At 40.6% G+C, this 15,529-nt stretch overlaps 1 protein-coding gene across 12 annotated transcripts in view; it reads right to left on the bottom strand.

The window, feature by feature from the left end:
- Positions 1 to 15,529, bottom strand: part of LIMCH1 (LIM and calponin homology domains 1) — a 367,764-nt gene that overhangs the window by 189,667 nt on the left and 162,568 nt on the right. For all 12 annotated transcript variants that reach the window (XM_055140738.1, XM_055140740.1, XM_055140745.1 and 9 more), the window contains exon 3: positions 4,471 to 4,540. In XM_055140738.1, the coding sequence (XP_054996713.1) occupies positions 4,471 to 4,540 (70 nt within the window). The remainder of the gene's footprint in view (positions 1 to 4,470; positions 4,541 to 15,529) is intronic.

The raw sequence follows: 15,529 nt of genomic DNA, 5'->3' as shown, positions 1-15,529 counted from the left end.
AATTCTCAGCATCCCCATATGGTCCCTTGAGCACTGCCAGGAGTAATTCCTGAGTGCATGAGCCAGGAGTAACCCCCATGCAATGCTGGATGTGAGCCAAAAATCGGGGGGGGGGGAGAAGGCTTTTTTAGTATAGCACTTAAAGATCTTACATTGGTTAGACCCATTACAGGAATTGGCACGTATGTTTTAGGGTTGGTTTTCTTTTTTCTTTTGAGACAGTATTAGGAACATATGTTGTGCCAGAGATTGAACCAGGGTCAGTTAAACATGCAAGGCAAGCACCTTACTCCCTGTACTATCTCTGGCTCCACATTGATTTAGTTTGATCATAACCAATTAATTGCTTAAAGTGAAGGTGTTTTAACATACATACTAAGTCAGTCACAGACCTTTAATTTCACAATTATTCAAGACCTTAATCCCCAAAGCATATTATATCACACTATATTTCTTTTATCTCTCAAATACATGAACTCATTTTCTCCTAGGCTAGGAGCTGTTACCGTGTTCTGTAATAAAAGAACCCTTTGAACCATAGATTTTCAAGGCCTCACAAAGAAGGTAGCTTTGCATGGTACCTCAATAAATATATATGCTTTTCTCAAGAAGATCAAGGAGTCAATGTTATATCCATAAGAAATGTTATGGAAAAGGACAACGTTTGAGGAACTGAGGGCCAACTAATTATTGGGGCAGGAGGGGAGGATGGCCTGCTCTGGAGCAGTGGCCAAGGAAATTCAGGCAAGTAGGAAGATTGGAGATAACTGCCAAATTCTTATGCTGAACTAGGGCAACTGCCTGTCTTTGATACTTTTACTGGCATTGGGAAAGTCAGTCAGCAAAGGGAAGGACTGGTCATTTTAGCCTGTTGAACATGCTAAGTCAGAAGGTACTTTCCAGAGAGCTGGAGGGATAGTACAGCGGGTAGGGTGTTTGCCTTGCACGTGGCCGACCCGGGTTCAGTTCCCAGCATCCCATATGGTCCCCTGAGCACCACCAGGGGTAATTCCTGAGTGCAGAGCCAGGAGTAACCCCTGTGCATCACCATTTGTGACCCAAAAGAAGCAAAAAACAAACAAACAAACAAAAAACAGAAGGTCCTATCCAGTAACTGGAACAACAGGGTTGGAATTCAGGAGAAAAAATCTTAGTAAAGAGTGCTGATTTGGATCAATGCTGTCAAGAGCTGGAGTCATGAAGACAGATAAGAAGAGGTGCAGAGTAAGGGAGAGGTCAATATGTGCGCAGAGAACTCTAGAAGAAGAGTAACAGTGAAAGGAAAGGGTAGAAGAGAAGAGTAGCAGTGCTAGTTCCTAAATTTGATTTGAAGGCACCTGGAGGAGAAAAGAGTTTAGCCAGTGAATCATTAGTGAATGTGTAGTCATTAACTGCAGAAAGTAAAGGTCTTCAACTCTTGTGCTTTTCTATCTGAGCAACTAACTAAAATTTGACCCTTACGGACTTAGAGAGATCTCCTGAAACAGATCTCCAAGTCCATGTTGTCACCCGTGCTTCTGACCACCTATCAACTGGGGTTTAATAAACTGGGGTTCCTGAGAGCCCATTCTCAGCTTTGCTCTTTGCTCATTGAGCTCATAGAACTCAGAGCAATGTTTGTTTACATTCACCAGTTTCTTAAAAATGCTACTGAAAAATGAGTCAGAAAGAAAGACAGACATAGAAAGATCACACTCATCTGTGGGATATAAAGTAACAGAATAGGAGACTAACACCCAAGAGTAGTAGAGATAAGGACCAGGAGGTCTGCCCCACAGCTTGGAAACTGGCCTCACATGCTGGGGGAAAAGGCAGCTCAGATAGAGAAGGGAATACCAAGTAGAGGATGTTGGGAGGACCCATTAGAAGATGTGAACTAAAAGTAGACTATAGACCGAACATGAAGGCCACTCAATACATCTACTGCAAACTACAACACCCAAAAAGAGAGAGAACAAAAGGGAATGCCCTGCCACAGAGGCAGGGTTGGGTGGTGGGAAATGGGGTGAGGGTGGTGAGAGCGATACTGGGGTCATTGGTGGAGGTGAATGGGCACTTGTGGAGGGATGGGTCAAACGATCACTGTATGAGTGAAATGCAAACACAAAAGTTCATAGGTTTGTAACTGTACATCACAGTGATTCTCTAATAAAAAAAATTTTTTTGAAAAAATGCTATTGAAGATAGAGATAAAGACAGAGGGCAAGGTTTTGGGAAAACAGCTGAGCCTTCATGCTTGAGGGGTACCTTAATTATCCCAGAATCTGCCTCATCATGTGCTTACAACTTTGTTGTTTTTATGAATACTTCATTATATAACCCAGGTGAATGAATCATTAGCCATTGGCAGTTGAACTCTGTCTCTAGCCTGGTTCACCTCCCCAGGGTTAGAACTGGGACTGAAAGTTCCAACCCCCTAATCACCAAGTTGGTTCCCCTGGTAACCAATCCATCCTTCTGGGCTTTGCAGATGTCACCTCATTAACATAAATTCAGGTGTGGTTAAAAGAGTTAGCTGCAAATAACAGGATACTCCTTCCACCTTTATGAAAGAAAAGGTAAGACCAAAGACCTAATATCACCAGAAAAAAAAAAAGTTCCCCAGGTTCTGATTGCTAAGGACTAATATCCAGTTGATTTTAGATGCTCTGTGCTAGAAATAAATGTCAACCAAATATGTGATAAATAAATATCACCATCATAAGATTATGAAAACAAATTGATAAAGAATGTGATATAGGATGAAAGGAAGGAGAGAAGTTTATTGAAATGAAACAAGAAAAAAGAAAGAAGAAAGAAAAGGACAAAGTGGAAAGGGGAATAAAAGGAATAAAAATCTAAGTTGTAAAGTGAAGGGAGGAAAATGAGGCCCAATTTGCTTCTTTGAAACAAATTACCTGCTCATTCCAAAGTAGAGGCAATTTGAAAAGAACATTTGATCATGAATAAGAAACAATACAAAGTGCAACTCGCATTTCCCAAGGCCTTAATTTTACTAAAATTAGAATGATTCCTATTTGAAAGTAAGGTTTCAGATCCTTTACCACTGACCTTTCAGACTCAAGACTTGCTTGCTTCTATTCGCACAGATTCCTCTTGGGCTTTCCTGACCTTCTTGCTGATCTCTGGTTCTTAAAGCATTAAATCCCAAAGGAACGAGGTGCCCAACAGTCTTTATCATCTGATAAGATAATTCAAATCTATCCTTGAAAATATATCTACCTGTTCATGGGCTTATTTATTCACATGATGCTGACTTATGAAACTGGAAAGATGTTCTCATGATTAATCACCAATTATTACTAACAAACATAAGAAATAAAATGTATCCACTGAAATTAACATACACACACACACACACACACACACACCCTATACACTTTCTCTCTCTCTCTCTCCTCTCTCTCTCTCTGTTCAGTTTGCTGAAACCATGCATCTCATTTTCATGACCTCTATAGTTTCAAACACAGTTGAGGATTTTGTTGTTGTTTCATCAAGTTTCGATTAGTCATCATGATATGGCAAAGAAATTTTTTTAGTGACAATCAGTAAGGTCCATGCAGCAGTTTGCCTAGATTCCTGACATTTTTCTAATTGTTTTCTGCAAGATGACATGCGCAGAAGCCAGTCACAGTAGAAACAGTTGCTGAGTAGTTACCAGGGCACACATGCCCTCAGCTTCTTGTGCACACATCTGCGTGCACAAAATAAACCCACAAGTGTGTGCATACATCCACACACATGTATTTGCAAGTTCTTTTCAGAACTTAGATCTGATTGTCTTCCCCCCAAAATGATCTTCCACTTCTTTTGCACAAAAGGCAGTAAAAAGAAGCAAACAAAAATAATTTCCAAGAGTAATAAAACAGATTGATGGATTTTTTTCTTTAAATTCCAGCTTCTGAGCATGTGTGAATACACTCATTTTATCAGGTTTAGATAAGAAGGTTTAGAAGGGCATGGAATTAAAAATTAAAAATTCTCCAGATGACAGTAGAATCACCTTCATTCCCCTATTATATCTACAAATGTGGTATTTATCACAAGTATATATTTTAGATCAAAAACAGCAATTTATCATGAAAGTACTCTTTGTCAAGCATCATATTCCCTTTCTCTCTAAATTCCCTCCCCTTATTCCAGAAAATGTGGTGAACAACTAAAATAAGAAAACCAGAATTACAACCCCCATGCCTCCCCTGGTGTCAACCTAATTATCAGTGTCCCACCCCAAAACAAATTTATCTGTAAGAATGAAGGTTCTGATCATGCACAAGAAAAATACAAAGATTAAGATGCCATTTAAGCTTTCATTTATAAGTGACCTCCTAGTTTAATGGACTCAATGCATTCTCATCCAAGAAGAAAATATACATATTGCTAGAGAGAGCAGTAATAAATGGTGCTGCCGTGACCCTTAGGTTAGAGTAAAGGAATATCATAAAATAAATCTCAATCCTGGATACTCACCAATCCTGCAATGGGGGTAGGCAATCTATTGATCTTTTTAACAAGTCCCGGCTTTATAGCATTCAGCAACCTGTCATAAAAAAGGCAGAATGTCAAGTGAGACATAAAGCAAGATGGATCACACAAATCACCTTTATCCCAAGCAACAGTGAAACTGCTGAATCGGAAAAGCAGGGAATTTAAAGTATGCTGTAAATCTCAATTATGTGTCTTCATGCATACAAGTGAAGAGCATCCCTGACAATAAGTTGGTCTATGGCAGTGAAGTTTTAGAAAGTGCAAATGTTGGCAGGGCAGAAGAGATGGAGACCGGGAGGTCCCTGGAGTGAAAGGACAAGCTGGTGAGCTGGGTTGAGACGGAGAGGGAAGTATCTAGGAGTGAAGCCAGCTCCTACTACACAAGCAAGTCTTGTTCCTAATTCTCCTGGCAGAGGCAGGGGTCTCTCTGGGGATGCACAAAGTTCAGAGACCAACATCTCTCTTTGCAAATAATTTGCCAAGACTAATTCTACCTCCAGACCTTTTTGCTCTTTGCGTCCAGTGGCTTGTTAAATGTGGTCGAGCTTCACTTTAAAAAAGGGGAGAAATATGTTCAGCAAGAGGTTAACCAATCATGTCTTCAAGGTTTTAAAGCTGGTTGACCACAATTCCCTAGGTACAAAAGATATTTGAGCAAAACATTCTCAGGGCAAAGGTTGAACTCATGTAAAAATGGTAATGCAAGCAAGGGAATGCAAAGAGAAACAACTATCACAGTTTATCTTCAGGAAATATCAGTTCAGAGGGAAAAGAAACAAGGCAGGAAGCTTGTAAGTTAAAACATGACTGGCACCGGGTTGATGTGGTGGAACACAGCATTTACAAACTCAGGTTCACAGAGGAATAATTGAAGGCAAGGGGCTACACAAGGGAAGCATTAATTCCCACAATCAGAAATTAAAGGAGAGGTAACCAGGCACATCACCTCAGGTTACAGTGCAAAGAGAAACAAGGCAGGTGCTTAATTCGGGGATTAACAAACTATGACTCTGGACCCACATTTGTTCCAATGCCTGTTTTTGCAAATACTTGTACTAGAACACAGCCATCGCCATTCAGAACATATAGTCTAAGATCGATTTTGTGCTACCACACAAGAGTTGAGCTATTATCACAGCAGAATTGAGTTGTAATGACAGAGGACACATGGCCAATCAAGCATACGGTTTTTCACTACGGGGCCCTTTGCACACACATGGACAAAACTGGCCAATTTCTATTACATGTCATGTAATCTGAGGTTATGGCAGAACCTATGCACAACAATTTCTATAAATCAGTAACAAAGGAGTCTTTGAACTGGCTTAGTCAATAATCTTGAGTCCGGCCTATCTGCGACATTGACACCCTGTAGTAATATTGAGAGACGTCCCTCCTGTGGTCATGCTAGTCCGGCTATTCTGTTTTCATACCGAGGGTTCATTTCCGATTCTCTGTAACTTTCACCGCAATTCCACCCTGCTGATGAGCCCGGCGCTCTTTTCATGGGCTCACTTCTTGCCTGCCATAAATTTCAGGTTTCTTAAGTGTTTAGTTATCACCTGTTTTGGAACTACTGGTATTTCAACTTCAAAAGAACTTGTTCATTCTTCTCATGGATGCCAGAGAAAACTGCAAAACTTGCTCTGAGTGAGGAACTTCCCTTAGAGCTGATTAATGGTACAGGCAACCCCCACCGCGGAATTTCTCAGACCAGCACAGCCCCCAAAGGCAGCAGTAATGTCCCATACTTTAAAGTTAAACTAAAATGCATGGCTAAGTTCTCTTCAAAACAAGTGTTTTCACAAGTGCATGGCCTCTCCGCTCCTTCACGACCATTGCCCCGGAGGCCAGCTAAACTACTTTGGGCACCAGCATCTTCTTGCAGAAATGTCTCTAGACTGTGAACTGAGCCACGGCTGCCATCTTATGACAACCACAAAAGGGAGGTACGAGCTTGCAGTGATGCAATTTCTGGCAGAAATTTCCCTGGACTTAGTTACTAAAATACTGAAATTCATAGCAGCCACGCAACCTCATACCTCTTCATTCTCAGCAATGGAAAACAAATTATCAAATGCTTCCTTTTCAGCAGGTCTGACTTTGCAGGGGGTGGGGGGAACTCCAAACAATAATCGTGAGTTTCTTGTTGAAATATTGAATGTAATCAAAGTAAAGAGAAAATTAAAGTGAAATCTATCAGCTACACAGGCCTAGTGGGGGGGGGTGGCGGGGGGGGAGGTATACTGGGGTTCCTGGTGGTGGAATATGTGCACTGGTGAAGGGATGGGTGTTCGAGCATTGTATAACTGAGACTTAAGCCTGAAAGCATTATAACTTTCCACATGGTGATTCAATTAAAAAAAATTTTTTTAAAGTTGGTTTAGAGACACTTAGAAAAGTTTCATTGTCACTAATGCTTAACTTTCTACTGACAAATTCAAATAAATGTGACTATATAAAAATAAACAAATAAATAAATAAACTAGTGTTTTAAGGTACAACATTCTTATTACACATCATTTCCCCCCACTAGTTCTTAACAAGGCTGTTTTATGCTGAATTTCAAAACAGTGACAGTGCATGAAGGTTTTCTTTTAAGAAGAAATTAGAGGATATCCAGTAAGATGTGTGGTCGGCCTGGTCTTACAAGGCCCTCCCGTTATCATATTACATATTATCATGTAGCTCTGAGATTAGTCCCTGAGGGTAACCTTAAAGAAGTCTCAGAGAAAACATACAAAGAGACAACTGAATTTTTTTAAAAGACAGAAATCATAAAGGTCAGGAGAAAGCTCAACGGTCTGGGATACATCATAGAATACAGGAAGCCAGGGTACATCCTTGGTGCCACTTCATGCTCCCATGAGCACTGCCAGGAGCAATCCCTGAGACAGAGCTGGAAGCAGTCCTGAGTAATGCCAGATGTGTGAGTGTGTGTTTGGGTGGGGGGGAGGGATGAAAGAAAGAAAACAAATATATCATATAACATACACTGCCCTATACCATATTTTTCAGCTTAACAGTATATCTTGGAGGTGGAATTTACCCATGAGAGTGCTCTCTCTCTCTCTCTCTCTCTCTCTCTCTCTCTCTCTCTCTCTCTCTCTCTCTCTCTCTCTCCCTCCCTCTCTCCACCTCCTTTCTCCTTTCTTATTTTTTTTCTTGGGGGGTGTGCTCACACATGATATTGCTCAGGGTTTACTCCTGGATCTGTGCTCAGGGATCATTCCTGCTGGGCTCAGATGATCATGCGGGGTGCAGGGACGAGTCTGGGTGGGCCGTGTGCAAAGGAAGCTCCGCTTCACTGTACTATCACTCTGTCCAGGAGTGTGCTTTAACACATGTGGATTTTTGTCATTTTTAACACCAAGGACTGCAAACTGCTGTGAAGGCCGTGCAGGAATGAATTGACTCTGGAGTCCAGTGGCTTGGACACAAACAGTGGCTTGAACATTCATTTAAAAGGTCATTTTGGATTGAACCAGGGCCGGCTGCATATAAGGCATAAGCCCCATGCTACCTCCTGGACTCCTGTTTTGATGTTTTAAAGTTTTTAATACTTCACTAAAATCACCTTTTGTAGAATTACACTTATAGGGCAGAAGTTGTGATATAACAATAATGCAAGCTCTGGTGGCACTGAGTGGCACTGGGTGTGGGGGGGGTTTCGGGGACTGGTCTCCAGCACTGCAGGTGTGAGCAGAGCCACATCCTCAGGCTCTGCCACTGAAACTCTGGCCCTGTTGGGAAAGAATCACCAGGAGGGCCCCCAGATCTTGGGAGGCTCAAATAAATACAAAACAAAACTCCAAAATATTAGACTTCATTAAAAAAATGAAAGTGCAACAAAAATTATATGTCCAAATGTTTAACCACAAATTAAAAATTAGAAAGTCAAAGTGCCCTTAAAATACCTGGAATAGTTTCAAGATCAAGGCAGCTGGGTTTTTTTTTATATAAACATTGCCACAGCTCCAGACATAGTTTACAGTATACAACAATAAAAGATAACATTGAATTCACATTGCAGAAATGCTCAACACCTGTTTATCTTGTGTTTTGCATTAAACTAAGGACATTTTTTGTATATATTAGAATCAGATGATAAGTCCAACAGCACAGAGCTATGATTAAGAGCCAAGAGAATTCACTTACAACTTTAGCCCAGACAAATAACTGACCTCCCCTATAAATTAAAATCTAAGTATCTTAAGTGAATACTTGTAGTATGCTGCAAAGTGATGAAGATGCTCTTTTACACATTACTGCTTTGGAGATGCACTCTTGCCTGTCCCAAAGAGACAGACCAGATATTTATTTCACCATTTTTTGGTAAAAGGAAAGACTGAAACAAAAGTGAAGATTTACAAATGCCTAGTTCTTACTCAATATGACTAGAACAACCCTCACCCCTAAGCGGGTCATTTTATAACAGAGGTCGGTGTTTCACAAAGTTCAGCTTCAGTCTATGGCATCAAAGAACAATAACAACAACAGCAAAAACCTAAAAACAAAAAACAAATAAACAACAACAAAACAAAGGCATCGAACCCCAAACCCCACAAACACTCTACGTGCCATTGGAGAATGTCAAAATGAGGTGGGAACAAAAGGCAAATGGAAGCAGATTTCTGCTGGGAGATAATTAAGCATAAAACATGTCATGTGTGTTTCATCCATGGAGGATCCTTGAATGTCATGGCAAGGAACTCTTGGGGAGAAAGTAGTGATTATATGTTTCCTGACCACTTACCAGTAATTTCCCCACAATGTAGTCCTGCTACCCCCAAACCCACAGCTATGAAATATTAACAGGTTGTTTGCACTCTCTATCAGGTAGAAGCTGGTCATTATATTCCTCTCTAGACATCCTGTGAGATTGGCATAATTCTAAACACACACACACACACACACACACACACACACACACACAAAAGTATTTGCACCAATCCATGTCTTCTGCTTTTGAAAGTATGAAATAAGCTGAACTCTTTTTGAGCATTATTTATTTGTCCAGAAATTATTTCCCCACTGTCAACTGTGTGTTGACACTCTAAATAGTATCCACACAAGGGGCCAGAGTGATAATACAGTGGGTAGGGTATTTGCCTTGTATGTGGCTGACCCAGGTTCAACCCCCCACAACCCCCGCCCCCCCCCTCCCGACTTCCATACGTGAATGCAGAGCCAGGAGTAACCCTGAGCATAGCCAGGTGTGACCCCAAAACAAAAACCAAAAAAATTTTAACAAAATAAATGGTTAATAAAATAAACACTATACTATTCTAGAAGGCAGGTGTGAATGAGACAACATCCTGCTCTTTGGAACTTATCAACTTGGTATAAGTGAACAGAAAAGCTAGGAGACAGAAAAGAAATCAGCCAATAAATAAGAAAGCTTCTAAGAAAAGCTGGAAGACAAGCCTAGGAACAGGCCACGGGGATGGTACCTGAAAGGGTGTCGAGGAGGCCACACTGCTGGCTGTGGCCCTATAGAAACGGAGGGCAGGATCCAAAGCAGTGTCTCCCCAGAGGGCACCAGGATGGTCCAGGGGCAGCACCAGCCTCAGTGCAAAGGCTGGGGGCACTTTCTGCTTGTTCCCTAATAAAGAAGATTTCCAGGGGATACTGAGTGATTTTTTTTCTCTGAAAAGCTGGTGGCAAATTAACCAAGTTTGGGAACTTCTAAATCAAAGGTTCCAGGCAGATTGAACAGTTCCTAGAAGGGATGGGGGGTAGAAGTGCACGCTTTTCTATATTCAAGGGCCAGTGCAGCCATGCAAGCTGAGTGGAAGGAAGAGACCTAAGATTTGAGAACAAGGTGAATGTAGCATCCAAGCAGGGTAAGGTATCCACATCATTTTTTTTTTTTGTCTCAGCACAATGTACTTGGAAGCAAATCAAAAGACTTTAATGATGGAGACAGAGGTAATATGCTATGTAATTTTAAAACTTACCATATGTCAATACATATAAACTTGCTGTGTTTAGAAACACTAAAGGAATAACAAATGGCCAAAGGCAACAGTGTATGAGAGTGGGCCTACAGTATTTCCTTTACCAGGGAGGAAGAAGGGGTGCATAAGAGGAGAACTGGGGACACTGGTGAAGGGCCTTGCCACTCTGGTAGTGGGTATGATGTTGGCACAATGTATGCATGACACTTTGTCATTATCAGGATTGTAGACCATGGTGCTGTATAAAAAGGGGGGGATGTAAAGTTATTCTATGTAATAGAAAACCGTTGCTCATTAAAAATTATGGGCATCAGAAACTATGGATAAAGAAACATCCTATTTAAACATTCTCTTTAGCAGCTTGCTGAAGAGAAAGGTGCAGAGAATTTGAAGTACCTGGTCCAGTTTGACCACATAAATCCAACATCTAGTGGCTATGTATTACAGGGAAGTCAGTCACTTGATCAGGGACTCCAATTTCTCTTTAATAAAATGGGAATATGAAAATCCTGTCTTTTGTTGAGGGTTGTGGCCAGGAACCAGGGTGCATATGTATGTGTGCATGTCTGTGTGTGTGTGTGTGCGTGTGTGTGTGTGTGTGTGTGTGTGTGTGTGCATGCGCGCGCACCAGAGTATGCACTGGATTGTCAGCACTTGCTAAATGGGAAAATGGGAAATGACGTCTTAACACTCAGCGTCTACTATGCATAACCTTTTTTGCTAGATAGGTTAGTTATTTTAGTCTCAGCTTTTCCATTGTTTGCATTGTGTGGCCTTCTGCCAAGGACTAAAATAAGTTTTACTTATTTTCTGTTTCTGGCCACCTCTGGATAAAAATCTCGCATAAATGAATCAAGTCAACAAACATACATGACTTGCCTAATATAGGTCCAGTGAGAAACAATGAGAAATAGGAAGCAAAGTTCAGATTAGGATAATCCTCAGTTATGAAAAAATGCTAATGCATTGAAGGTAAGCAAAAACATACATGTGTTTCTTATACGATAGAAATTAAATGGTGTCTACTAAGCTCTTATGCTCTAAATCAAAAACACACTGTGACCAATTCCAAGTAAGGTTATTCCATATGCTCCTTCGTGTACTCAACAAATATTTACTGCGCTTGCATGATATTTTGGCCCAAAATTGGGTACAGGGAGCCAAAGACATAGTAGACCTCGGGTCTTTCCCTCATGATCACACTCATTAATAGGTTTAGAACTTACAGGAAGACCAAAACTGTTCCCATATGGGGTTCATTATCATACCACCTAATACACAATCATCTTGAGTTTTTTAGAAGGTGAACAGAAGATACGTTTGGCACACAGTCCATTCCTGCAGTTACTAAAAGATTACAGATTCGATTCCTTGAAGAAACTCTTGTCTAGAGGCAAAGAAATGAGGCTGACGTTCTGGTTCAACTACAGAATGAATCTTGGAACTTTCAATCATCAGCCTTTGGTTGCCTCTCAGTCAGTGTTCAGTGATTAAAAAATATGAACTGAACAAATTTAGTTCTGTCTACAATTATTAAATAATCTCAAATCCCTGCTCCGGGACAGAGAGGTTCCATCCCACACTGTCTCTTCCAGCATTCAACAAAATAACTTTTCAGAGACACATTAAGGAAATCGCTACAAAACCTGCATCAGGAGACATTTAGTAGATATCAAATGGTGGTCCAATGAGAAACATATTTGCTATTGGACTATAATATACACTTAATTAAATAGAAATTGAAGGCAATCTTTTTGGTAAGGATTGCAAGATTCATCTTAGTATAAAAGTCATTCATTTCATAAATTCAAGCCTAAAAAGCATTGTTTTTTAATCTGGGGGGAGAACAGAGATACTCTCTAGACCTTTAGCACATGTTTGGGAATTTCATACTTAATCTCATGGGAAACTGCCGAGTCCTTTTTAACAAGCGATTACATCATCGTCTTATTTGCTTAACTTGCACAGCTGCACAAGGCAATAATGATCACAGAACGACCAACTCTGTCCCTTCTCATTTGGGTCAGTGGTATTTTGCTATGTGGTTCCTTTGATCACTTTCTGTGTTTGACCATGAGCCGGGACAAAAGTATATGCAATTTCATTTCATCTAACATGGCAACTGCTTTTGAACCTAAGCATGAGATCAATTTAACTTTGACCATAAACCTGTTACAGATGTCATTTTTTAAATATCTCTTTTTAAGGCTGTTTTGGCAAGAAGAGGAGAGTTAAACCTCTGAGGTCAAGAAAAATGGACTAAAATAGAAAAGCAAAATCTGACCGCAGGAGTTTCATATGAACAAAATGGTGATGGAACGTAAATTACCATCATTAATATCTACCAAATGTTTGAGAGGTGCTGCAAATTATCCAGTATGCATGGAGCATAGGTCCAGTTATACTACATGCCATAAACTTACCTAGGGAAGATAGAAGAATTTTACAAAGTCTTTGTAAACGAAGTGTCAAGAAGGTGGGCTGACTGGTTCTAGGGTTCAGTTGGGTTGCGTCTGCTTTCCCCATTTTTGTAAATAAAAAATTTATGTCTAGCATTGTAAAAACCTAAGGTGCGAATCATAATATCTGATTAATGTTTCAAAATTATTACCACAAGTTTAATTAATACCCATCACAAAAGAGAGCTACAGTGGGCTTTGTTTTTGTTTTTGTTTTTTAATGATTAAGATGGTCTCTCCCAGGAACTTTCAAATCCACTGAACAAGTACTTTTTTTTTGTTAGCTTATTTATTTGTCTTTTGGGGGCCACAGCCAGTATTGCTCTGGGATCACTTCTGGTGGTACTGGGGGGAACATTTTGGGTGCTGGGGATCAAATCAAGGTCAGCCACATGCAAGGCAAGAACTTTACCCATTACACTATAGCTCTGGCTGAAAACATATACTGTTAACTATAGTCACCACAATAGTTTACATTCCCCAGAAACTGATATTCTAAATCTGCTCCCATTGCCAAAATTCCTCATCAAATTCACGTTTGAGCCACACAACTGGACAGTATTTTCCATCCTCTTCAACAATTTTTTCTAATATTATAACAGAGTTCTGGTCAATAGAGTCAAATAATTAGCTCCAAAAACTAGCTAAATAATTAGCCAAGTAATGCTAATTATTTAATATCCAAGGCCTGCTCCTAAAGGTTCTCTAAAGGAATTCTCCATTCTCTCTCCTCCTCCTCCATTGACTAGTCAGCTGTTGAAACCAAGGAAGACCTTGGAAGTCAGTACTGAGAATGGAATTTTTATTGGGGTCTGGGGGAACCCTGAGCTGCCCGGAGCAAAATCCCCTCCACACTTTCCAGTCTAACAAAGTGAGAAGTGCATTTCCATTGTCTTAAATCATGGAGATTTTGGAGTTTATTCAGTCAGTACACAGAATGACCTTAACAATTACAGCTCTTCAGGGGCTTTTTTCTAATAAAAAAAAAAAGGGGGCCCAACTTTGCCAAACGATACCCAAGAAAATCCAGTCCTAAAATGCAAAAGCAAATAGGCACACACTTTCCTCTGGGTCTTGCTGGAAAAGGGCAGAATAAAGACTGGGAACATGGTAAACAAGGGAACTCATTTCCATTTTTCTAGAGGGAAAAATTATATATCACTCCTTTTCTTACTATCAAAAAACTAATTCTAGAGGCTAAAGCTTAAGAGTAGCACATTTGTGTACTACTACATTTGTACATTTCTGACCCTGTGTCATCCCCAGCACTGTAAATAGTACCCCAGCACCTCCAGCTGTGACCCCTGAGCACTGCTGGACGTAGCACTGCCCATGCCCTAATCCTCCAAATAATCTAGTTACGTAAATATCTCGAAATTTTTTTGACTTGTGTTCAACCTTTCTCATCGTTCATTATTTGCATGGACATTCCTACTGTCCAGAAATCATGGAATCTGAGAACTAGGCAAGACCTAAAAATCAATCAAATAATTGAACTGAGGAATCTGTCATCAGGAAACAGTCCAAGGCTAGAGTTCAGAAACGGGAGAGGTAGCATTCTAAATTTCTGGTCACTAGACGTCTTGCATGTCCATCTCCAGCCACCCATCTCTTCCAAGTTAATCTGCCTACCCACACTCAGAAGAACCCCATCAAAACCTGGGCCTTGGTAATACTCAATTCTGTCTTCCAATGTCTCCCAGACTCCCAAGTGCCCAAGAATGCCATCATCTTTAAATCAGGCCTCTTCATTGCCTTCCCTACCACACCTCCCTGTCAAGGGTCTCCCTGAGTGTAAGATTCTCATACGAACCTTGAAAGCTGGCAACACAAGAACAGAATCATGTATAACCAAACAAAATGGAGAGCAGTGGTACTGTGACACAGACTATGATACATGTAATCATCAGTGTGCTGCATAGTAATTATGCATCAATGATTGTAATTAGCATTCTGTTCACACCATTGATAGTCGGAATTGCCAGGTTTACTGTCAGAAAGTTGGAAGGATACTTGGAACAGGAAATCACCATGAGGCAGCCTGAAAGCTCCTCCATATGTCTTCAGCAAGTGCTCAGAGGCAAGACTCAGGTTTGGGACTCATGAAATTCCCTCAGTAACCGGAGCCTTTTAAATCAGAAAGATTGTGTTCAAATCCCAACTTTGCCATTTATTAGGCAAGTTATTTCAGTAGTCAACATTATAAGCCTCAGTTTCCTCATCTGTAACAATAATAGCGCTGTCGTCCCATTGTTCTTTGATTTGCTCGAGCGTAATGTCTCCGTTATGAGATTTGTTATTGTTTTTGGCATATCAAATACACCACAAGTAGCTTGCCAGGCTCTGCCAGGTGGGCGGGATACTCTTGGTAGCTTGCCAGGCTCTCTGAGTGGGACAGAGGAATCGAACCCAGGTCGGCTGCGTGCAAGGCAAACACCCTACAGAACAATAATACAGCATGCACTTCTTAAGTAGCTGTTTGGGCTCATTCTCCCATTGCAAAGTCAAGCAGGTTTTACTGTCAGGTTTTGTCTCCAGCCCTGCCTATCACTGAAAATCTCCTATCTCCTGTTTCCTCCGAAGCATCTGATTAGAGGCTAAAGCTAGGGTGGGAGAGACAAA

Source organism: Sorex araneus, chromosome 5, assembly GCF_027595985.1.
Source record: "Sorex araneus isolate mSorAra2 chromosome 5, mSorAra2.pri, whole genome shotgun sequence".
In the NCBI taxonomy this organism is placed as follows: domain Eukaryota; kingdom Metazoa; phylum Chordata; class Mammalia; order Eulipotyphla; family Soricidae; genus Sorex; species Sorex araneus.
The sequence above is the reverse complement of the archived record's forward strand: the minus strand, read 5'-3'. Positions and strand labels throughout refer to the sequence as shown.